At 37.8% G+C, this 26268-nt stretch overlaps 1 protein-coding gene across 12 annotated transcripts; it reads left to right on the plus strand.

The window, feature by feature from the left end:
* Positions 1 to 1239: 1239 nt before the first annotated feature.
* On the plus strand, positions 1240 to 26268 carry LOC127775659 (piezo-type mechanosensitive ion channel homolog). Of its 12 annotated transcripts, XM_052301938.1 has the most exons (22): positions 1240 to 1557; positions 3167 to 3247; positions 4062 to 4221; positions 4339 to 4484; positions 5442 to 5598; positions 5702 to 5888; positions 7236 to 7351; positions 8798 to 8882; positions 11090 to 11245; positions 11526 to 11741; positions 11824 to 12001; positions 12532 to 12660; positions 13390 to 13563; positions 14721 to 14957; positions 15365 to 16909; positions 17007 to 19558; positions 19683 to 20078; positions 20922 to 21080; positions 21992 to 22507; positions 22593 to 22734; positions 23919 to 24063; positions 25829 to 26268. In XM_052301938.1, exons 1-22 carry the CDS (start codon positions 1497 to 1499, stop codon positions 25962 to 25964), a joined length of 7674 nt encoding a protein of 2557 aa, XP_052157898.1. In that variant the 5' UTR covers positions 1240 to 1496; the 3' UTR covers positions 25965 to 26268. The 12 variants fall into 12 exon arrangements, with proteins under 12 accessions (XP_052157898.1, XP_052157906.1, XP_052157921.1 ...); XM_052301946.1 differs by lacking the exon at positions 11090 to 11245; XM_052301961.1 differs by lacking the exons at positions 22593 to 22734; positions 23919 to 24063; positions 25829 to 26268 and having other exon boundaries at positions 22078 to 22225.

Raw genomic sequence — 26268 nt, forward strand, 5'->3', positions numbered from 1 at the left:
TACTGTATCATCAATCAAGTTTTTATCCTTCTTTATGACTTTACATAGGGTGCCCGAATTTAACGGGACGACCCTGCCCCCTTTTACATTTACATTAGTGACTTAGCTTTCACTGGAAAGGGGGCGGCGCTAATGTTTTTGGCACCGTCATATTGGACCAAGGCGTCAATGATTAGGGATGGCAGTGGGTCGAGTCGGGCACGGGCAGAGCGAATCCATGCCCGACCTGAGACCCACGTGCCCGTGCCTAACCCACGCCTGCGAAGCCTATCGGGTAAAACCCAATGCCCATGCCCATGCCCGTCGGGCACAGGCATGCCCAACGGGTACCCACTGTGCCCGTGCGCCGCCCATGGATTGCCTCTGCGCTGGGAGCTCCGTATACAGGTGGCAGCAGCACGGGCAGCGTCCGCGAGGCTGGCTCAGGTCATCGCGTCGCCGTCGCCATCATGAGCCGCCACTGGGACACGCCGACCCGCGTCGCCGCCATTGACTGCCTACGTAGCCGCTGTCGCCTGCTTGAGCCGGCCCGTGTCGCCGCCTGCCGCCGCTCGCGCCGCCTGCTCGCGCTGCCGCCTGCCTGCTCTATCGCCGTCGCCTGCTCGCGCCAGCTCACGCCGCCGCCTGCTGCCGCCAGCTCGCGCTGCTGCCGCCATCGCCTGCACGCGCTGGCCCGCGTCGCCGCCTGCCGCCGTCGTCACCCGCCCGCGCTGCCGTCGCCATCGCCTGCTCGCGCCGGCACGCGTCCGCCGTCACCTGCCCGCGCCGCCATGATTGAGGTAAGAGAGGAGAGTGGGGAATTAAAGTAGGGTTTTAGTTGAGTATATATATGCCCTTGGTTGATGGGCCAAATGGGCCAAAAGAAAGAGGGATCGGAATTAAGAGGTGGGCCAAAATTAGCTAAAACATAGGTATCGGGTCGGGCATGGGTTATCCACGGGCAAAAAGTATTACTCAATTATTGCCCGCTACATTCTCGGGTCTCGGGCGGGTGTGCCCACGGACAAAATATTACACCCATGCCCATGCCCATCGGGCCGGGTATCCGCGGATATCCAGACCCGTGGGCAAAACTGCCATCCCTATCAATGATGGTGACGCCGCGGAAATGACCATTTCTCGCTAATAAGTATTTTAGGGGTTCATTTGTAGAATAAATTTTTTAAAAGGACCAAAAGGTGAAAAATCAAGCCTAACCATGGTGGCATCATAACGTCAGATTTGTCGCGAACAGACGTCGGAACCGAAAGGCAGACAGAGACGACGCTCGTGTGTGAGAGGCCATCCAAATAAAAAAGAAAAAGTACAGCGGCAAGAGAAGAGCCCAACCAGTGAGATCTCGCTGCCCTGCCCTAATCCCCCAAATCCTCTTCCACCCGGCGGAAGGCGAGCGACCCGATTCCGATTCGATTCGGCTCGCACCGCAGATGGCGGTAAAGTCGGGCTAGCGGGAGCGAAGCGTGGGGAGGAGGAGCCGCCGCCGTCACCCTCTCGCGATGGCGTGGCGGACGGGCGGCTGCGCCGGCCGCTGCCTTCTGCCGCTGGTGCTCCTGGCAGGTACGCTTCGTCCGTCCATCCCATCCGATCCGAATCTTCTGTATAGCTGATTGCGTGCGTCGCGGTCCTTCTAGCTGCCAAATTCATGGGTGTTCCCTCTTTATGTTGCGCTCGGGGCTAAGCTAGGGTTTAGGTTCTGCCATAAAAATAGGTTCCTGCTTTAGGATTCTGCACCAAGGTGGTGGTAGCTTGATTCTGCACCAAGGTGGTGGTAGCTAGGGTTTAGCTTGCTAACTAGAATTCTGTTAAGAGAGTAAGTTCATTGAACCGTTGATTTGCTTATAAGACGAGCTGCTTAGAGATTTCTGATGTTATTGCTGCTATTTGCTTATAAGATTTGGATGTTGTGGATAGTGGATAATTTCCTTTGTGATATATTTTTTCTAAAATGGTATGTAGTGCTGCTACCAATGTACCTGCTGAATGCACAGCTTTCTATCCTTATTCCCTTTTCATTTCTCTCACACAAAATTACATGCTAATGATTATTGACCCAAATTTAGTCTGCAAAATACGAATATTAATGTGCAGTTTACATGATTGAGTTTATTGACTATACTGTATAATTGTATATTTTATCAGTAATGAACCAATGTTTTATGTACTTATGTCATTAGCTGTATGCCTATTTGGAAATCTGAATGGAAGGTGGGTGGGCAAAACATTGTTGAGGTAATAGATAGCGGGGCAAAACATTACTATTGTTCAGGTTGGCCATCACCTGAACTTCTCATTTCATACATAGCGCATTTAGTCTTTTATGATCTGTCATGGCTGGTCCTGGCCTCACTGAGTGGATGCAAGGAGGGTTGTTTATGTTTGGACAGGCTGTGCTGACAAGTTGTTTGGACTTTGGACGAATGTATTAGTAAGAGTGGGGGAGGGGGTTGTCCTAATCTGTTTTGATGGTTCAATCTGTTTTCAGCTGAATCTTCAAATCACATTGGAGTGAAATTGTATGGCTAAGTCCTAGAATCCTTATGCTTAATTGGATATTATTATTAGTAAAACATTTAAATAATTATACTCCAGTTGTTAATTTAGTCAATAACTAATTCAGTGATATACAACCGATTGATTCCTTTGCACGATCAAGCCTTCTGCTAAAACAGACACGTTCCATTCTATGGTCAGTTCATTCCAAAATTTTTACAATTGCCTTATTATCTTGATTCCTGTAACTTAGATGCTACTCCTCAGGTCACAAAAACATGTCACTTTGGATATCAACACCATCTCCAAAAATGCAATTTTCTCACTAATTTCTATTGTAATATATTTGTAGAACCTGATAAAATATTGTGCTATGAAAGTACTTTACGGGAAAATTCTCACATGATTTTCATTATTCAACCTAATTATCTAAAAGAATACATTCTTTTTTTGCTTAAAACTATGAAAGTTTGACTTAATGTATGTCCAAAACATGTTTTCATTTCTGGAGGGACTATAACTCAACACAATAAAGCACAAGTGAAGAGAAATTGCATGCTGGCCATTAGGGCGATTGAACCTGTGCTCAAATCTCTAAAATTTGAGTAGTTTGCTAACACATTTCTCTTGACTCCTTTCTTGATCTAATCCAACATTGTGGTCCACTGTTTTGCAGCTTCCTTACTTGATTGGAGCTTAATTTCTCTGGTCAATATGATATTTTTCTTTGCAATTCGGTTTGTAGCTCCAAGGAGAGGTATGATTATGCTCTTTTTATGGATGCATTTTGAAGTAGCTTCAATGAAAATTTTCTATTAACTCTGTCCTATAAGGCCCAACTTAATTTGAATAGCCCTTCCATATCTTTTTTTTTTTGAGAACTGCCCTTTGAGATCTCACGTATGATCCCTCTCTTGTTGAGCATCTCTGTTTCCGTCTACACACACACACACAAACACACCCCTTTTCCTCTTCGTGGCCAGTTCAGCATTACAGCAGCACAAATAACAAGTGACAACCTCAACTACACCAATTAAATCTGAAATCAGATTGATTGCTAAGCTGAGACCTGCTGCATATCGTGCTTTCTGTCCAAGTACAATAACCCCCATCAAACAAGCTATTCAAGGACACTACTTGAACCTTATGCACTTGATATGTAAAGCAAAGTTATAAATCATGGTAGCATTCGTATTATCCTAAGTTTGGAGTATTCCTCACCGCGTTTATGTCACATGATACGAATTTTGCATTTCTATTGGAGGTCTGATGCCTGATGCAACTTAGCTTGTGCAGTAGAAAACACATGATGTTGGGCCATTTTTATTGTCATTTGTTCATAAGGAATTAAAGACGCGTATATATTAAATGAAATGCTATTGCTACGAAATTCTTTAAAAACCTTAAAGAAGTTTACTATTAATTATTGTTAATGACTTTTGCCTTGAGTTACAAAATGATTCCTGTTGCAACCATTACATGAGAAATTGATGTACTTTTTACAATTTACTATCTACATATACATTATACAGATCATAAATGACGTATATTTTTTTTATGCTATTTGGAAGGGTTTCGCGCTTGGAGGCTGTACCTACTATTTTGGTGTACAATTGTTTACTCAGTACTTGCTAGTTTAGCACAAGTTACATTTCATCTAATCTGGTGCATTGAGGGAGAGGGATGGGTTGTGGCCCATTCCTGGTGGGCAAAGTTGGTTGGTTTTGCGAGGTATTTAAATTTATATATAGCTGTTGGTCTTGTTGATTTCATTTGTATGCATGTTCATGTCTTTGCTCTTATCCATTGGTATGTCTCCTATAAAACTAACCATGTCAGTTAATACAGGAGCCAGCCTGGGGAATCGCCATCTGTTATCTATTTTCTAGTTGTACAACTATCTGCTGCTGTCCTTGCTTTGGTTGAAGTCTTTGGAAGCAGGCTTTATCAAGATTCTTGTTGGCTCAATTTCTCCTTTGGGATTGAGCAAATAGGTTAGTATGCAGTGCGTCATGCATCATTTTGGATTATTGACCCTATTAAAAATAAACATCAAGATTCATGCTGCGTCGACTTCTCCTTTGGGGTTGAGCACCATGCATCACTTTGGATTATAGAAAATACTAAAGTATATAAGTAACAGACTGAAGTAAAATATTTTGAACTGTTTTGTGTAATTAATTAGTTTGTATCACTTGGGCATTATTGTTGGTTCTTGTGGATATAGTTTATCGAGTAAAATGCACCGCTAGTACCGCAACTTGCGAGGTGGGTGCAATTTAGTCACCCATCTTGTAAAATTCTCAAACAAGTCACTCATCTTGTTTTAGGGGTGCAAATCACATAAAACATGTGTCGTGTGGGATATTCGCAATGAAGTTATATGCTATGTTAATTTGTTTTACAAACATGGTCACACGATCCATAAATAAGCCAACATGCAATACTACTGGTAGTAAATTCTAATTAAAGATGAATTTTGTTATTGATTGCCAAGCACAATATGGTCATGTTCATTGAAATCAGGAGTAGTAGCATATGCATGAAAAATATGAGTGTTAATTTGTAATTCTAATGCTTGCCCTGCCCACATGGCTAAAAAATGCATGATGTTAGGTCAATACGACCTCTAATTTGAAAACAAACAGTCCCATGTGACAATGTATTTGGTAAGATTTGCACTATCGAAGCAAGATGAGTGACTAAACTGCACCGACCTCGCAAGTTGTGATACCGCAGGTGCATTTTACTCTAGTTTATCCCTTGACCACTGGGAAATGATGTTTTGTTGACTCGGTACTTAAATTTGTTCTTCCTATTGCAATATACCTGTAGATCTAAGATTCTTGTTCTATTATATGTTTGCACTGGAGAAATGTGAAACATTTTTTTTTGGAACATGTTACTATGCACTGTCTAATGATTATAACTTTGCTGTTTGCACTGTCCAGGTTATCATCTGCGGGTTGCATGCTGTTTCTTACTGCCTGCTGTTCAATTAGTTGTTAGTATTAGTCATCCTTCTTGGATTTCTCTACCATTCTTTGTATTTAGCTGCATTGGTGTTGTGGATTGGTCATTAACTAGCAACTTCCTTGGTCTTTTCCGGTAAGATCCTTGTTACCCTTTCTTCTAAGTTGAACAATTGTTTATTATGTTAGCAATGTGCATTTGGTAATATTTGTGAAATTGTATATGTTATCTTCCGAAGATGGTGGAGATTACTTGAGATATATTCGGTTTTCATCATTCTTCTGCTTTATGTCTACCAACTACCTGTGAAGTTTCCATATGTCGTTCTAGCATTTGCTGACTTCATTGGCCTATTCAAAATTTCGTCGAACTCAGAATGGCCTGAGGTGTCTTCTGGTATTTCTCTTCTTTTTTATTACTTCATGGTAAGAAACTAATCATTTTTTAGCATGCAGAATGTGAATCATGTTGTTTGCTTAGTAATCCTCATGCAGCTACGCTATTTGTTAATGTCAGAGGAACATTGCAGAATAAATAGTTATCACAATACCAGAAATAACCTTTGAATTTTTTTTTATGACTGTAGAGAGTTCCGGAAAATTGATCTTTAGTAATTTATTGCACAAAGTTTTAAACAGTTTACCTGCACATATTTAGATATGCTCCAACACAACTTGTTAAATTAGAGTAAATTTCAGAAAGCTACAACTGTTTTGTCAAAACTATCAGTTTGATGCACCTTTAGATAAACATTTCAGGGAACTTTATATGCCTAACAAAGTTGCAGTTTTCTGATAAAATTGTTTGCTATTGTTGCAGTTTTATGAATACCTAGTTAAAGTTGTAGCAAAGTGATTATTTTGACCAAATAATTGCAGTTTTCTGAAATTTACTCGTTAAATAATCTTTCTTCTCAAATGCCTTTCTTTTCCATTAACTCATTAACTTGGAACATCATGCAGAAGAATGTGTACATTTGAATATTTGATTTAAAATGGTTCCTTTCCATGCACTTATGCAGTTATGTGTTCTTCATCCACACAAACATACCAATTTATATAATGTAAATAAGAAATGTTATTGTTAGAGATTTAAAGGAACATGACCATACTTCCTACCGAGTGACATATTACGACTACTCAATTGCCTTTTCATGAACTAAATTTTGTTCACTGTGTAATTGTTTCAAATTAAATTGTTAAAATGGCATCTAGAAGAAAAATGGACAGTCATTTTGAAATTTAAGGAGTAATAGGTAACCCTGAAGTGAACCTAGTGATTTACATACAAGGTCGAACTTAATGCAACAATGGGCAATGATCATTTGCCAATGATGTCTTTTATATAAAGAAAAGATAAGAAAAATTTGCAGTGATGGAATACAGAAGGTTGTGCTGATATGAATGTAATGTATGATCTTGAAATCAACTGTGCAGATTGCCGGTATTAATATATTGTTTGAATATAATGCTCAGATCTACTTTAGATATGCCATTCAGAGTTCCCTCAATTAATAATGGTGGCGCTTGTGTGTTTGGATGGTTATGGATTATTATATTATATTTAATATTGTTGAAAACTCAAAATGAGTAACTAAAGTGAAGTAACATGTGATGCAATGTACATAATTACAAGTAGAGCACAGAATAATATTCTGTTAGTTCCAGCTAACAGGCGATAACAGTGAAACTCAATCACTTTATCTAGTTTTTAGCTTTTTGAGTAGACAGAATATTTTATTTCTAATGATTGTTCCTTTTCTACTATCGTAGTTGTCATCAGCCAAACAAGACATACAGGATATGGATTCTCTTATGTCTCTAGAAAATGACAGCTTAGCGGAGGAGCTTCTTCCTTCCAGAAATGTTTTTTTGGTTCGCCAATCTCGGTATGCAAATAATTTGTTTATTCCATACTGCATTTGAACTCCTTGCTATGAAGTGAAGTAGGCACACTAGTGCAAATATATTGATTCTGGAATTCTTGTAGCACACCTCCCAAGGTCCCGGTGTTTCTAGGCCCTCTTTGGTTCGTCCATGTAGAAGTCCATGTTTCTTAATTTAGGTGCTATAACAATAGTTTTTATGAAACATTAGTGGTTTTGATACCTGTGAATGGTGCACTTGGTGAACATTGTTCACTTAAGATGGTAATGTACCAGCAATAGCATTTTAATAAAATCATTAGTTCGGAGTCGAGATATTTCCTATTTGAAGCTGAACAGTACTTTTCAATTTACAGCCTTTCTTATTTGATAGTAATAATGTTGTCAACTAGGTTCGACATAATTCCCTCATGTTTCTTCGGTATAGTGATTGTTTTTTCTTCATTTTAAACGTTAATTATTATATACCCCCCCCCCAAAAAAAACAGCTATTTCTAGTGTTTAAATTTTGTCCCAAAATGTAGCGCTTTCTCCACCTACCCCCTATCTCAACCATCCCCCATTAAATTTCTCCACCTACTTCCTCTTCTCAACCAATCACGACCTTCCCCATTTAATTCCACCTACTCCAGAAATGCTTACATTTGCGACAGAGGGAGTAATTACTAAGTAATTTTTAATATGTATTTTTCATAATCAAGCTAAGATTAAAAAGGATATTAGTTATTACTCCCTCCGTCCCAAAATATAAGCATTTTTAGCATAGTGACAAGTCAAACATTTTCAACTTTGACTATTAATAGCAAAAAAATAAAAAATATTAATCATGTAAAATTGATGTTACTAGATTTATCATTAAACAACTATCATAATATGCAACTCTTTTTATTTAAAACATCTTACTTTTATAGGTATTGTTGGTCAAAGTAGCATCTCTGATACCGTGTCAGGGTCCAAAAATGCTTATATTTTGGGACGGAGGGAGTAACAATAAATAAAACCAGTTTGCCAAACTATGTTGAGAAATAAATTTAGTAGACTCTGTAGGAGACTGTAGATGTAATATGATATCCCGCGCTTTGATTTTATGGATGGATATGTTAAAGTATTATAAAAATGATGGATATGTATGTTGAAAAAATATTGTGGAAATAATGTAAAGGGTGATGATTGGATATGCTTACATGTTGATTTGTAGAATTCAATGAATTGTAGATGATGTTGCATGCTTGCATGAGCTTTGTATGTAATTATTGCTTGTAGATGATGAGGTGGCATGTTTGCATGTTGAATTTTAGGCTTAATGGGTTACAGCTATATAGAGGGTATAGATTTGCAAAATGTATTTATGGGCTTTCAATATGTTTATGTAGGTGTGGTGTAAGTGTGGTTAAATATAATTTCTTTGTATCTGGTGTGCTTCTTGCTAAATAATTTTCTCTAATTCAGATCAGGCAGAAGGCATGCCAATGTATTGCTGAGAGGATCAGTTTTCAGGACTTTCAGTATTAACTTCTTCACTTATGGCTTCCCGGTATTTTTCTCCTTGCACTTTTCTTCTCAACCCTTACTGCTTTCTTTTTAGGACTAAACTATTCTTGCAGTCCATATTCATATTATGCTTGGAGGTCTTACTGCTCCTTATTGTTCTTATTACCTGTGTTCTTTAGTCAGTGATGTTCAGGAGTCAAATGGTCTTGATTGCTGGTGCAGTGTCGATGGGACACAGCTAGGAATGAAGTAGGAGCATGTCAGCCGCACGTCTTAATATCTTATACAATGAAGTTAAGAAAAAAAATTGTACGCATAAACAGGAAGAATTATAAGAACTGGAAATTTTAGTTCATGATAGTCATATTGACTGATAGGGAACTGAACTAGGTCAGGCAGGCAAAGCTAGCCATTCCATGATGAATATTCATCTGGCATGTGAGGAACCGTGGGCTAGTCATGGAACAATGTTATTATTGCCCAAGTTCATAGTATAACTGATCTCACTTAAAAGGTAGACAAATAATCATTTACAATTTATTACTATGTTCTACTTCCAGTACAAACTAAATATGCAATAAAAAAATTGTTCTGCACCACTCCAAGAACCTTTTTGCTGACCCTATCCATGTTATTGTTTTTCCCCACATCAACTTCAACATTATTGCCCCTCGAGCCTATTTCCTTTTTCGAATGGTGGCGGCAGCCAATTCAGTGAGTAGGGGCAAGATCATTTCAGTATTTGGAGTGGTCAAAAAGCTGCCTTTTGGCAATGATAGAGCCTTCTCATTTGTGTGCCATAGCCTTCTATCTTAAGCTTTGTTACTAGTGCAACTGATTGCAACTTTGTTTCATCTACTATGTCACTTGGGAAAGGGATGGGCTAGATATTTAGGCTGTGTTCTTTCCCATGGGTTCCCAACCCATCTCCCTCGGTTTGCGCGTGCCCGCTTTTCAAACTGCTAAACGGTACACGTTTTGCAAAAAAATTATATTGGAAAGTTGCTTTAAAAAATCATATTAATCCATTTTTCCAGTTTTTTGTAGCTAATACTTATTTAATCATGTGCTAATCTATCGCTCCGTTTTCCGTGCGGAACACAACCGCGGCCTTAGGCTGTGTTCCCATCTACCAGATGGGAACTCATTTCCCCTGCACGGAAAACGGAGCGGTCCATTAGCATGTGATTAATTAAGTATTAGCTAATTTTTTTTTCAAAAATGGATTAATGTGATTTTTTTAAGCAACTTTCGTATAGAAACTTTTTGCAAAAAACGCACCGTTTAGCAGTTTGAAAAGCGTGTGCGCTGGAAAACGAGAGAGAGGGGTTGGGAAAAGGGGGTGCCGAACACACCCTTAGTAGATGCATCTTGGAGCCATTGCTGGCTTTGTCATGGCATTTGACTACAGGGGAATTCCCCTACTTGTGGGCACTATTCGTTGAATGACGTAAAGAAGGGAAGACACTGAAGTTCATTAGAACTAGCTTGTAAGAGACCTAGCAAATATCACATAAAAAAGGTGAACTCCTTTCTTTACTTACATTGCAGATTGAGATGCAGAAGATGGAATCATGACACCGAAGTCATTCAAACTAAACTAACACGTGCACAAGCTGGGGAAGAACTCACAGTTGTAGGTGTGGGTGTGTCTAGCCTGATGACAGGCGAAGGAAGATGATATTGTCAAATTAGGAAGGATTGTCTGCCTCTGTCATTAAGCCATGGAATTTTTTTTTAAAGAAAGCACTGTAGGGGAAGCCCCCACAGTAAATAATTATATTAAAAGAAGGTAAATACAAAGAAAACTTACAACAGGTTTAACCAAGAGGATAGAAGAGATCTGTCATCTAAATTTAAACAGTATAAAGGAGAGAGAGGTCATTCTTGAAGAATGCCCTCCAAGAGGCAGGGGATTTGGTGATGTCATCATATTTTTCATTGCAGAAAAAGATGCAAAAAGGGCTAATGGATCACAGAGTGGTACAAAACTTAAAAGTTTTTTATTAGTACTGAAGTGCGCTAGGTTCTATTAGTATATTACAAATTTTGGTGTTACAGAATGACATTTTCTGAGCAATATATGATGAGATTCTCGTGAAGTATACAGAGACAACCGGTTATGCTGTCATGATTGAGACAAAGGCTCAGTTTATGATTGCTGTGTGGTGCTGTGCGTATTTTAAGTTATCCATTTGATAGATTGTTTTATATTTTCAGAGCATAATGGTATTATGTTCTGCAACATAGATTAAAAGAAAATCGCTTCACCAAACACCAAAATGTGTAAAAGCTGTTGGATCAAATGTGATTATCAGAATCCACTGCAGTGCCAAACATAGGTGGTGTTTGAATCTCCTGAAGATGAAGATGAAGATAAAGATTAAGTGTTTCATGCAAAACAAGGTGGTAATAACGTGCGATTAATTGAGTTTTAATTATTACAAACTTGAAAAATGGATTAATCTGATATTTTAGAGCAACTTTCATATAGAAAGTTTTCACACGAAACATACCATTTAGTAGTTTGAAAAGCGTGCCACAAGTATTCAAAATTTTATCCATGTCTTGTCGAAGAAACGAACGCAGCCATAGTGAAAAGAAAGTTAACAGCCTATTGTTTAAAGTAAAAAAAATATATGCCTTTTTCTCATCTAATAAGAAAAGTTTTTGCTAACTATTTCAGGTTTTGCTGCTTGCGCTTTCCCTTTGGAGCTTCAATTTTACTAGCATCTGTGCTTTTGGTCTTCTAGCTTATGTTGGATACATTTTATATGCTTTTCCTTCGTTATTTGAAATGCATCGGTTGAATGGGTCACTCCTAGTTTTCATTCTTCTATGGGCAGCCAGCACATATATCTTCAATGTGGCATTTACATTCTTCAATAAAAGATTTCAAAAGGTATCATACTTAGCTACCTAAGTCCATTGGAAATTATTATAAGTATCAAAATTTATAAAGATTTATTAGATAAATATTGCAGGATATGATGATTTGGGAAACCATTGGGCTTTGGCACTATTCTATTCCTGGATTATTTCTTCTTGCTCAGTTCTGCCTTGGCGTCTTTGTAGCACTGTGTAATCTTGTAAACAATTCTGTTTTTGTTTACACAACTACTGAGGGGGGAGCGTCATCGAGTGATGACCACCTCATTGATGGTAAGTACATCATTGATATGCATTTTGAATTATCATTTTCATAACTTCTCGTTGTGTAAGTTGTGTAAAATAATGCTATGTTTGAATCATAAATCGATGCATGATTTGGATATGCATTATGTATCTAACTATAGCAACATTAACTATAAGCCAATATCTTTACGTTCTATAGATTTTGTTGTTCATTTATTTTAGTTCCAGACTCTATTTATTTTTCGTACTTGGACATGCGCTGAATCTCCTTGAGATGGAGCTGAATCATATTTGAATCCTTCCTTTGACCATGGAATGCTGATTTTTTGAATCACATCAGCTACCCGCTTTATTTATTTCCAATGCCATAAACTTGAATAACATGTTGGGATGGAATTTTCAAATTATGAAACTGCCTCTGATATAAATCAGGTATACAATTGCCCAGTATAACTGTTGTAGGCAAGTATTGGTAGCTCTTGATACTGAAAATATTTCGTTATCGTATGGTATCATCGACTTAACATCCTAATTGCATTGTGGCCTCTTCTTTACAGAGAAGGAAGATACAATGGTTTTGATTGTAGCAACTCTAGCATGGGGTCTACGCAAGCTTTCACGTGCAATCACTTTGATGCTACTGTTTCTTCTTGTGGTGAAACCTGGCTTTATTCATGCTGTTTACAGTATGGTGAAACATTCCTCTCAGCTTTATTTGTTTTTTGATGGTGGCTATTGTTATGTGTTGTCCTATATTGGGGGAAATAGTTGACCCAATGAATAGTGTACTTTGTTGATAAGTTACCTTATTTAATACTTTATATATGGATTGCTCGAATTAATAATACATGAACAGCTCATACTCTGTTACGAATTGTGACAAGCATGTGCATTATGTTCATGTTCCTGTAACCAATCCTTATTAGATGCACTTAGGGTTTATTTTCGATTGTCCCCATCATTTATTGATACTTGAAAATTGTAGGCTATGCTCTATCATTATGCAATGTATTATTACGTATTTATTTTCTGTCTAGAGCAAGTATTTATCTTGGTAGTTGCTTTGTTTATATTGCTGATATATTTTAAGCATGTGCATGAAGGGTAGGGTTGGTTCTCTAGTCTTTACCCTACCAATTCTTTTGTAGTGCCAAAATCTAGACAAGTTTCGGTACTACCAATTCTTTGGTTTGCTAAAAGTGTGAAGTCAATTTTAATATGATGAAGAAAGTTCTAGATTGGTACCAATGATTTGATATCAATTCAAACATTCACAAGTACTATTCAAGTTGCCAAAGAATTGGTAGGGCAGTTTTTAGTATCAATCTAAAACGGCCCGTAGTCTTTTACCTTTTTCCTTACTAATTTCATCAATCTAAATAATGCAGCTAATTAGAGTTACTTTTTTGTTTCAGTGTGTTTTTTTCTGGTGTTTCTGTTGAATCATTCAATCAAAAAGGGACTGCGCCAGATCTTAGTGCTATTCTGTGAGGCGCATTTTTCAATACTGTACATTCTTCAGCTTGATTTAGTTTCCAGTGCTTTGGAGCGTAGTGGTTCCCTAACAATGGAGGTACTCTCACAGTTAGGTGCGCACTCTTATTTTCTGTAATCATGTATTTTCTGTACTGATTCATCACCTAAGAATCAAAGATCCCATCTATGCTTATTTGGAGAGACAACATTTTTGCCTGTTACATATGATCAAGGGATGCAGTTTATATTGCACAAGATCTATATTGATAATTGTCATATGCAGCATTCCCTACCTTAGGCGCCAAGTGCATTAGGCTAGAAACAGCTGGGGTTATAGTTAGGTATGATTGAGTTGTTATCTCTAGTTTGGTACTCCCTCCATTCCAAAATATAAGACACAACCACCTTAACCCGAAGACCAAGAAACAATTATTATCATCTCCTAGTTTAGATCACCCTAATAAATGTAATGCATGCGTCCAATAGAATTAGAGATCTTGAGGGTGGAGTATTTAAAAAAGTAATAATTTAATGGAAAAGAGGTCCTAGTTAATTGCATGCATGCATGCATGCTTTTATATTATGGAACATCTAAAAAAAAGTAGTTGTGCGTTATATTATGGAACGGAGGGAGTATTATTTAGATTCTATTGTCTTGTGGAGCGCTCTATATAAGGGCTGCCAATGGATTGAATGAATCAAACAAGAGTTATCCCTAGTCTATCCTTTCTCTCATCCTCCTCCCTACATGCCCCTCCTGTCCATACTTCTGCTTCCATTTCACCATGGTACCTTGGCTATCAAGGCCCAGGGCCAGAACCCCCAGTTACCCACAATTACTCCGTAAAGTTGGTATACTGTGAGCAGCACAAACGGGTGTCAGTGGATAACATATGTGCAGATTGAATAGAATTCATTTGAAAATTAGTACAAGTAAGCTGTGGCATGTTATCTTAAATAACAGATGCACTCACTTATTGAACTACTGTTGTTATTTAGGTTTATTTCGGTGTAATAGGCATTGCTAGGGCGTGGAGTGATCCTAGTTCATTTAGTTGAACTAAAGCATCCCTGGGCTTTCCATTTTTTCTTAATTAATTTCTACTATATTGTTTGTCCTGTTTATTATTTCCTGTTGTGAGCGTACACATTAACTAAGCACCTATTTGTGGGTGTTCTACTATTTTGTGGTTAAACTAAAGCACCTATGCACCATCCATGTTTGTCATACCATTTGTAAAGAAAATTGGTTCTCTGATACATCCGACAGGTCTTTCAAATAAATCTACAACAAAGGATTTCATGGAAATTGGTTCAATTGTGTGCTTTTGTGCTGTCCATAGTCATGGTTTTAAAATGCTTTTTGCACTCTCCGCGGTTCTTCGGCATACACCTTCTACTCCTGTTGGGTTCACTATCTTAAAGGCTGGTCTGAACAAGTCAGTTCTGCTGTCAGTGTATAACTCGCAAAATTCGCGAAATGGTCAAGCTGATCGAAGTACACATGGTATGTTTCCGCCATCACACTTTTCTTTTTTTTTTTTAAAAAAAATTGGCAGGATATTTGTGTATAAATTCTAGAACATGAACTCTAACAAGTTTAATCCACCTAGATGTAATTCACAAATATCATTCTTCAGTTGTTTATTGATATTGTAATTTTATTAGATTGGATAGATGATACTGAATTCACAAATAACATGAACTCTAATTATCTCTTTAAATACTTAGATTGGATAGATGGAATTCTTTATTGATATTGTAATTTTATATTTTATTATGTTTAGGAATTAGTGCTCAAAGTTGCATATGATATTGTTGATATCCAAACTGACAAGTAATGGAGTAACATGTACTATTAATTGAGTCTATGTTTTTATGGCATGCCATTTCCATTTTTGTGCTGTTTTGCAGAGAAAAAGATAGCATCATATCTCAGTAAAATTGGCCAAAAGTTTCTTTGGGTGTATCGCTCGTATGGAACCTATGTGGCTTTCCTCACAATTCTTTTGACTCTCTACTTGGTGACTCCTAATTATATATCCTTTGGTTACCTTTTTTTCCTTCTGGTTTGGATAATTGGAAGGCAACTTGTCGAGAAGACAAAGAGACGGCTTTGGTTTCCACTAAAAGTATATGCCACTGTGGTTTTCATCTTTACATACTGCCTTAGTGTGTCACCCCTTTTTGCAGGGTTAGTCTCAAAATTTGTTAAACTATATCCTGATCTGGGATTTGATCCCGAGGCCTCGCTGTTGATGAATGTTTGGCAATCATTGGCTGTTCTAGTAGTAATGCAACTTTATAGCTATGAAAGACGGCAGAACAGTGACAAGAACTTTGGTGTATCTGATGCTTCTGAATCTGGGCTTCTGGGGTTCCTAAGGAGATTGTTAATTTGGCATAGTGAGAAGATATTATCAGTTACTGTGTTCTATGCTTGCCTATCATCAATCAGTTTATCTGGCCTAATTTATCTTTTAGGTCTCATTATGTTTTCCATTTTACCTAAAGTTTCTCGAATTCCTTCCAAGGTTTACCTTGTTTACACTGGTTTACTTGCTACATCAGAATACCTATTTCAAATGTTATGTGAACCTGCTCAAATGTGTCCTGGTCAGCAGTTCCATGGCTTGTCTGTCTTTCTTGGTTTGAAGCATTATGATGCTGGATTTTGGGGTGTCGAATATGGTCTTCGAGGAAAAGTTTTGGTAATCGTGGCTTGCACCATTCAGTATAATGTTTTCCATTGGTTGGATTTGATGCCAACATCTCTTTTACATGAGGGCAAATGGGAAGAACCTTGCCAGCTCTTTATCTCTGGTGATACATCTTCTAATGCTAGGGACAATAACAAGGATAGTCATTCATCAAATAGGTTTAGTTCATTGTTTTCAAAAGTTCAAGGTCTGATTGGTAGCAGCTCAAGTTCATCTCTGAGTTCAGGGAGCACTTGTCAGACATCAGAACCTGTCCAGAATGAGACAAGCGGCTCAGATGAGGGCAAAAGATACTCATTTTCAAAGATTTGGGGAATGTCAAAAGAAAGCCACAAGTGGGATAAGAGAAAGATTATTTCCTTGAGAAGAGAAAGATTTGAAACTCAGAAGACAACCTTTAAATGCTACATGAAATTCTGGATGGAAAATCTCTTTAAATTGCGAGGTCTTGAAATTAACATGATCGTGTTACTATTGGCCAGCTTTACATTGTTGAATGTTATATCAATTTTTTACATCACATGCCTCGTTGTATGTATTCTTATGAACAGAGATCTTATCCAGAAACTGTGGCCTCTTTTTGTTGTTCTCTTTGCTTCGGTCCTACTACTCGAGTACTTTGCTCTTTGGAAGGAAGGAATGCCCTGGTTACACAGTATCAATGACATTGAAGTTCATTGTCGCGAATGCTGGAAAAATTCAAGGATTTTCTTTGCATATTGCTCAAAATGTTGGCTGGGTATGTCCTTGTTTAATAGCTGAAATTTATGCCAATCTAACATGTATATTATTATTGTGCTTATCAATAACACTATCATGTGTATTATATGATGCAGGGTTAATAGCTGACGATCCTCGAATGCTCATTAGCTACTATATTGTCTTCATTTTTTCCTCTTTTAAGTTACGGTCCGATCGTTTCTCTGGTTTCTCAGACTCAGATACTTATCATCAGATGATGTCACAAAGGAAAAATGCATTAGTTTGGAGGGACCTCTCATTGGAAACAAAAAGTTTCTGGACTTTTCTTGATTATATACGGCTTTATGCTTATTGCCATTTATTGGACATAGTTTTAGCATTAATTGCTATTACTGGTACGCTGGAGTATGATGTGCTGCACCTTGGTTATCTTGGATTTGCTTTGGTTTTCTTCAGAATGAGGCTTGAAATATTGAAGAAAAAAAATAAAATATTCAAGTATCTGCGGATGTATAATTTTGCGCTTATTGTTTTATCACTTGCTTATCAATCTCCTTATTTTGGGCAATTTAGCTCTGGCAAGTGTGACCAAATTGACTATATTTATGAAATTATTGGATTTTACAAGTATGATTATGGTTTTAAGATAACATCACGATCAGCTTTTGTTGAGATAGTGATCTTCTTATTGGTGTCAATTCAATCATACATCTTTAGTTCTGGTGAATTTGATTATGTATCAAGATACCTTGAGGCTGAACAAATTGGTGCGATGGTCCATGAGCAGGAGAAAAAAGCTTTGAAGAAAACTGAACAGCTCCAACATCTTCGAAGGTCCGAGGAGCAAAAACGTGAGCGGAACATGCAAGTGGAAAGGATGAAATCTGAGATGTACAATTTACAAAGTCAGCTTAATCGAATGAATTCCTTCACCCCAATCAACAATGCATCTCACAGTGAAGGCTTACGTCACAGGAGGAATACTAAGTTGTATACTGATATTGACACCCCGTTGCAAGATAGTGGGATTGGATCACCAAGAAAGGAGGATAAGACTGGTAGCACAGACTCATCCCAATCCTTTGAATTTTCTGTAGAAGATGCACAGAAGAGCTTGACAGATTTAATGTTCCGGACTCCATGTGATACTCCTAGGTCACCAATCAGGGGGACAAGTGAAGAATTTAAGGTGACTGATAATGCTAGGAACTCACTGGGTTCAACATCCGAGATCACTGAGGTCGAAGAAAATGAGGGCAAAGTGAATCATAATTTACTAAAACTGCAGTATGGAAGAGGGGCAGTTAAGGAAAACCCACTAAAATCTGCTGTGCAATTAATTGGTGATGGTGTCTCCCAAGTTCAGTCCTTTGGAAACCAGGCAGTTACAAATATTGTGAGCTTCTTGAACATTGATCCAGAAGAACCACATTCCAGTGATCATCCTGCAGAAGATGACATTTATGATATGGTAGAAAGTCAGAGGGAAACACATGATGGCCAGTTGTTAAGAACACATTCAGTTACCTCTGGAAATGGCACAAAATCGTCTGCAAACATGCCGATAGGTGTAATCTTTCGGTATATATGGTATCAGATGCGAAGTAATTATGATTATGTTTGCTATTGCTGTTTCGTTCTGGTTTTCTTGTGGAATTTTAGCTTGCTATCCATGGTTTACCTTGGAGCACTTTTCTTGTATGCTCTTTGTGTGAACTATGGGCCAAGTTACCTGTTTTGGGTCATTGTTCTGATCTACACTGAGCTGAACATTCTCTCACAATATATATACCAGATTGTCATTCAGCACTGTGGTTTGAACATACATATACCTCTTCTCCAGAGATTAGGTTTTCCGGATGATAAAATAAAGGCATCATTTGTTGTCAGCATATTGCCTCTCTTTCTGGTGTATATATCTACCCTCTTGCAGAGTTCCATAACGGCTAAAGATGGTGAATGGGTTCCTGTAACAGAGTTCAGCTTTCTAAGTGCAAGAAATAATGTAGAAGAGAAACAACGTATGCCTTACAATTGGAGAGATAGGCTAAAAAATATTCACTTGCCTGTAATGAATCTTATAAGGATGATTGGGAGAGGCATATCTAGATATTGGTTGTCACTAACACAAGGGGCAGAATCTCCTCCATATTTTGTGCAAGTTACAATGGAAGTAAACCATTGGCCAGAAGATGGAATTCAACCAGAAAGAATAGAGTCAGCAATAAACAGGGTCCTTGCTATAGCTCATGAAGAAAGATGTCAAGCCAACTCGCCTTCATCTTGCCATTCTTGTAGTCGGGTTCGGATTCAAAGTATTGAGCGAAGCAAAGAAAACTCTAGTATGGCTCTTGCTGTCCTAGAAGTTGTCTATGCTGCTCCCTTGGACTGCCAATCAGCAGGATGGTACAAATCACTCACTCCAGCTGCTGATGTAGAGAAGGAGATTCATGAATCACAAAAGGCAGGACTTTTTGAAGATGTAAATTTTCCTTACCCAGTAGTCTCTGTGATTGGCGGTGGTAAAAGGGAAATTGATCTTTATGCATATTATTTTGGTGCTGATTTGGCAGTTTTCTTTCTCGTTGCCATGTTCTATCAATCTGTTCTTAAAAACAAAAGTGAATTTCTGGAAGTTTACCAGCTGGAGGATCAGTTTCCCAAAGAGTTTGTTTTCATCCTAATGGTGAGCTCCCTATTCCATTGGATTTGTTATGTTTCACTTACATGCTAATTATTTGTTTTTCTAATAATATGCTATGTATAAGTTATTGGAACTATTGGTGATTATTCTACCAATTATTCTGCAGATTCTCTTTTTCTTGATTGTGGTTGATCGCATCATATATCTGTGGTCATTTGCCACAGGAAAAGTCATTTTCTATCTTTTCAACCTAGTGCTTTTCACATACTCTGTCACTGAATATGCTTGGGGAATGGAGCTAGTGCACAGAAATGTTGGAGGATTTGTTCTACGTGCAATCTATCTTACAAAGTCGATTTCCTTGGCACTTCAAGCTTTACAGATTAGATGTGGTATTCCCAACAAGAGTAACTTGTATCGACAGTTTTTGACAAGCAAAGTTACACAAGTAAATTATTTTGGTTTCCGGCTTTACCGTGCTCTGCCCTTCTTGTATGAGCTGCGGTGTGTGCTTGATTGGTCATGTACAACCACATCATTAACAATGTATGATTGGCTTAAGGTACATCTATACTTGATCTTCCCCAAACTATCATGGTTGTTTCAAAATATTTTGCCATATTACCATATAGGTCTGCACGTTGAAATTTAAGCTGAAGGCCTGAATCCATTGTATACTGTGAGTCTGTGAGTGAATCACAGCTAGTGAATTTTGATTTGGTGCTAGTAGAAGATTGAATACGTCGAGTGGCAGATTCATCACCACCATTAGCTTCTTTTATATACTACCTCCATCCCATAATATAAGAGATTTTAGGTGGATGTGACACATCCTAATACTATGAATCTTGGCATACTCTATGTCCAGATTCGTAGTACCATGATGTGTCATATCCACCCAAAATCCCTTATATTATGGGACGGAGGGAGTAGTAGACATTTATCAGGTCTGTAGCATATATATTAGCTTTTTTTTAAATATCACTTCATTTTTAAAGCATTGCTCCTTTAGTTTGTCCACATCCATTATTAGTACCTAGTTCTGTATGTAGACTTCTTAAGTTGTATGTGCATTCTTTCATACATGTTAGCTAATATTCCCATAACCCAAATCTATGTCGGGTGTCCAATAGTAATTATTCCTCTTAGTGAAATAAACCTATCGACTCACTATTCTTTTGAAAAACTTGTCAAATACGAAAGGTTGATATTATTTGTGCATCGCATCCTTGCAAAAGAAAAAAAAAAGCCACACTCATAGTGCATCTCTACTTCTTTCAGTTGGTTGTTTCATGAAATTATTTACATTTGTATTTCTTGTTGTTACTATGTATTTTTTTACACTAATTGTTTGTTTGCTTCGGTAAGGCAAATTTTCATAGCTTATGTTTTTTCCCCTTCTCAGTTGGAGGATATATATGCAAGCTTGTTCCTTGTGAAATGCGATGCAATTTTAAACAGGGCAAATCACCAACAAGGGGAGAAGCAAACGAAAATGACAAAATTCTGCAGTGGGATATGCCTATTCTTTGTACTTATCTGTGTTATTTGGGCACCTATGTTGGTAGGTGAATGCCATCTATGTTTTATATTTGCACTAATTTTTGTTCTGCCATCCCACTTGTTTGCATCTGCAACTGTTCTGGTAATTTTTTTTTTCTTGAATATGCAAGAGAGTTGCATATCATTTCATTAAGAAGAAGAGAAATCGGGGGAACTGGGAGGGGAGCCCCCTCCCCTCACCAAGACCCCACAGGCCTAGGCCTTTACAAACTCAAGAACCTGAAACCGACCTTATCCTTGCGGAGCTAGCGACCTATCTAAGAACATTTACTTGGGTCACACAAAACCACATTTACTTCTGCATTGTCAGCATCTTTTGGTAGGTTATGTGTTTATCCACCTGTGGGAGTCTAATCTTTAATTAGCATGCATGTGAAGCTGCTGCGCTTTCTTCTGTTTCCAGTTAGTTGTTACCACTATATATTTCTAGAAAGGAAGCTAACTTTTCTTCTTACTGCCATATTTCATTTTTGCATGATGCCATGATTCACGGGGGAATACCTGCAGGCTGCAGCTACTGAATTATGACTCTGCATGTGTCACTGTCTAGATTTTGGATTGGTGTGTCATGGTCTACCGTATACGGACCAAATAATTTAGTTTGGTTTGTCACATATCTTTCTCATAAGGACCCTACCATTCAAGCAAGTTCCCATCTTTTTTCTGCTTTAGTTACCAATTACGAAATTATATTAACAGAAACATTTTCCATAGAAAAATGTGAATGGCATGCCTTTTTCTGCTTACATAAAACCTAACATGCATCCACTGTGCAACCATGGACCTTTATGGGACATCATGGCATTAATGATGTTATTCCATATTTAGCCTTTCTCATTTCAATATTTTTTAGCAGGCCCCACATTTTATTAGCTTTTGCAAGGTCTAAAGCCATTTATTTTTCAATTTCAGATATACAGTAGTGGTAACCCAACAAATATTGCCAACCCTATTATTGATGTAAGTGTTAAGATTGATATAAAAGCTCTTGGTGGTAGGTTAACCTTTTTTAAAACCACCGTCTGTGAAAAGATACCATGGAAACACATGAGGGCCTATGATGATGTTGACCCTCTAGATTATTTGGGAGGATATAATGTTGAGGACATTCAACTTATTTGTTGCCAACCGGATGCATCGACGATGTGGTTGATACCAGCTCCAGTGCAAACCAGATTCATTCAATCCCTTGAGGAGACAGAAATGATTTTTGGAAACATGGAGCTTATTTTAAATTGGGATTTTCTCAGAGCTAGACCAAAAGGGAAGGAACTAGTGAAATATGAGTCACCTGTTGATCGTAGTCCAAGTGTAGATGATGTTAAACGAGTGCTAAACGGGACTACAAATAGCTTCAGGATAACTGATGCTTACCCTAGATACTTTCGGGTTACTGGATCAGGTGAAGTGCGACGATTAGAAGCATCGGTACGCGATATGTTTATAGCCTCTTTTTTTCCCATTGGATTTGCTGAGCAGACACTAGTTTAATTTTATCTGTTTATAAGTGCAGATAGATTCAGTAAGTGGCGAACTGCTCTTGAATAATGGCACTCCTCCTTGGTGGTCATTCTATGATACAAACCCATCAGATTTGGCTGGCTGTCAAGGCCTTAATGGTCCCATGGCCATCGTTGTGTCTGAGGAGACACCTCGTATGTACATTACCCCCGTAGTCTCCTAATTCTATGATTCCCTGCATCGTTCATGATCTTAAATAGTTTGTAGAAGACATTTGTAATGAAAATTTTCTATTTTACAACTCCAAACTTCCATTATAGTCCAGAAACAACCCTGAACTTCAGATCTGGACAATAATCAACACTGAAGTGTCATAACCATTCACATTTCAACCTTGGACCAGATTTGGAGTAGTTTTGGGTGCATGGAGCTAATGTGGAAATGTATCCCAATGCTAAATGATTTTGTAATTTTAAAATTAGTAAAGAGCTTCAGAAAATTTCAAAAAAGAAAAACTCATTTATAGTACAGACCTGAAGTCCAGGGTTGTTTTTCCGATTAACATGGAAGTTCTGAGTTGTGATAAGACTTTTCACCATTTATATACATTTATTTGTTTGCAGTTGCTGCTTGTCCAGAAAACATAGGTGTGAAACGAATGCTTAATTCTCTTAAACTGTCATCACTGCCTTAGACATATTTTTAGCTCTCTGTTTTTTTTTTGTCATTTCACTGCATTACTTTGCAATGAGCTTTTAGTTATCATGAAAAGTGCCGATAGAGTATTTTGCTTTAGCCACAACTCTGAACATTTAGTTATCATGAGCTTACTTGCATATTTTTTGCTGTAACTGATAAGATATAAACAGTTACACAGAAGGAACCATTTGGACGTTTTAAACATTTTGATCTTTTCTAATGCTGCCAATTTTTGTGGGGCAATCCATAATTTAGCACCTTCATGTTTGGTTAATATACAATATAGATAGATAGATGGATGGCCAGTTGACAGTTAGTTCAGTGGCAGTTAGTTAAAACCAAATCCAATCTTGCTTTGATTTACTGCTACACGTAATTAAAAATTCTCACAGAACTCTTACAAACAATGATGTCAACCATTTGATTTAACTAGATGGGAATTACAAGAAATCTAGATGTACTCACAGCTTGACACATCAGTGTTAGTAAGAAAAAATAGTGCATGTAGCCATTTCCATTTTCTTTTCTCATCCTACGTATGTCCATAACTCCATATTAAGTACTATAAGTTTTTCTTTCCTTATATTTTATGATAAAAGCAATGTTTATTCTATTAGCTGTTGCAACTTCCCTGCTAACAAGTACTTTATATATATATATATATTTATTTGCTTTTCAGAGGGTATTATTGGTGAAACACTGAGCAAATTCAGCATTTGGAGTTTGTACATTACCTTTGTGTTAGCTGTTGCAAGATTTATTAGACTGCAATGCTCAGATCTGAGAATGAGAATACCTTATGAGAATCTTCCATCTTGCGACAGGTATGTACTTATGATATATTTTAGATAATGGAAGTTTTTATTGAACTCAGTTACATCAAGGTGATACAATTATCCTGAGAACACTTCCGGCCTCTGCATAACTAAGATGCACACAGCCGAACATACAAAACCACACTCAAAAGGAAAAAAAGAATGACATGGGAGTATTGAGAACCATAATCCAAAGACTAAATTGCCACCCATGAACAACTCCTTGGCCATCTCCTCCAAAAGCAGAGAGTATTAAGAGCCACCAATCCTAAGACTAGAGATCGCCACCCATATCCCTGGGTAAAAAACTTCTTGACAACCTTCTCCAAATGTAGACATGCCGCAACCACCTTATCCAGCGAACCAGACTTCTGTAGGATAGCCATGTACGAAGCCAATGAATAAGAGAATGTATAACCTGCAAAGGTGAAGATATGACTTATTTTATTAAAAACTACATTATTCCTGCATAGCCAAAGCGACCAACAAGTAGCAGATACTCCTAACAGGACACGTGCTTTCAAATTATTATAAAGTCCAGCAAGCCAGCTCCCAAACATATGCGCTACACAATGCGGTGGAGGAAGTCTAGATGCTACTTGGATGATGGACCAAACAGAATAGGCAAAACGACATTCGAAGAAAAGATGTCTAATTGTCTTGTCATTGCAACAAAAACCAGTTCTTATTGCCTTGCTATTTTCTTTTTGTCAAATTATCCTTGCCATTTTCTTTGTTAGTACCAAAGAAAAATCTTAACTTTTAGGGGTATCTATTTCCAAAGACGCTTATTAATGTTGGGAACATTGCTGTGAATTAGAGCTAGATAATGAGACTTCACCGAGAACTGCCCATTTGAGGTTAAGTTCCAATGAAACTCGTCTTGCTCTTGAGTTAATTGAAAACCAGTGATACTTGGTAATAGATTATTCCACGCCGCTAGTTTTGATCCTATAAGCTCTCTTCTACATGAAAAAGATGGAGGATTGGTTTCAAGGACTTGTGCAACTGTAGCCTGCTTATGCCTAACTATGTTGTAAAGGCAAGGATACTGTTCTTTCAAGGTTGAATTGCCCAACCATTTGTCTTCCCAAAACCTGATTTGGGAGCCATCTTTAATTATAAAGGATCCAAAACGGAGAAAGTTCCGTTTCACCTTTATGAGGCTAGATGCCATGAATGCATCAGATTAACTTCACGGATTAAGCAAGAACCCTTGACACAACTTCAGCTAGAAAACGGCATATAGACTATAGTTGCTCTTCTCTTCTCCTGAAACTATTTCTTCACATTCTGCATCAAGTGCCCTGATGATAGTTTTGGAATTTTACAATGAAGTAACACCGCACACATTTAATTTGTTGATACATGATTTTTATCTACTACTAGAAATCTTCCTTTTTCTTTCCCCATTTTTGTTCTCAAACGGAAACATCATACGAAAATGATCATGGATCTTGTATGATTTTACTATAATATCCAATTAGCTAAGATTAGCTCAGGACAGCGAAATCTACTAGCACTGTACTGTGTAGCAAGGCTTCAAAAAAAACTAGTTATCCAATTTGAAGCTATAATTTAGTGATCTAGTTTTTGGCTGGTACTTGAAGCTATAATCTGAAGCTAACAGGGCATATCAGAGTCCTGGTTTTAAGGATATATATCATAAGTTGTTGAAAACTATAAATGGTTACACGGAATAAACAGATTGTCTCCTATTTTTCTCTCCATGTTTGTTCTCTTTGCAGTAATGGAAAATATTTGTCTTCTATAGGTTACTTGACATCTGTGAAGGCATTTATGCAGCACGAGCAGAGGGTGAGTTAGAAGTGGAAGAAGTTCTATATTGGACATTGGTAAATATATACAGGTCACCTCATATGCTGCTTGAGTATACCAAGCCAGACTAGTATATCACCAGTTTTGCTAATGGCGTAGCATCAAACTACTTGATTAAAAGTATTTTGATGAAAAGACTAACTTGATAGGTCTATACTGAATCCAACAGAAATACCCCACTTGGGGGCTTGGGGCTGTCCCTTCACTTCTTTCGTCATAGCTTTTATACTTCATGGAACAAGATAATGCAAATAGGCGTTGTATTTTTCTTGGCTTTTTTTTTTCTCTCTTGTTTCCTGCTAACATGTACATAAGATTGATGACGAGTTACTAAAGATGTATATACATCAAAGATGCCTGCAGATCCACCCAACA

Source organism: Oryza glaberrima, chromosome 1, assembly GCF_000147395.1.
Source record: "Oryza glaberrima chromosome 1, OglaRS2, whole genome shotgun sequence".
Lineage (NCBI taxonomy): Eukaryota > Viridiplantae > Streptophyta > Magnoliopsida > Poales > Poaceae > Oryza > Oryza glaberrima.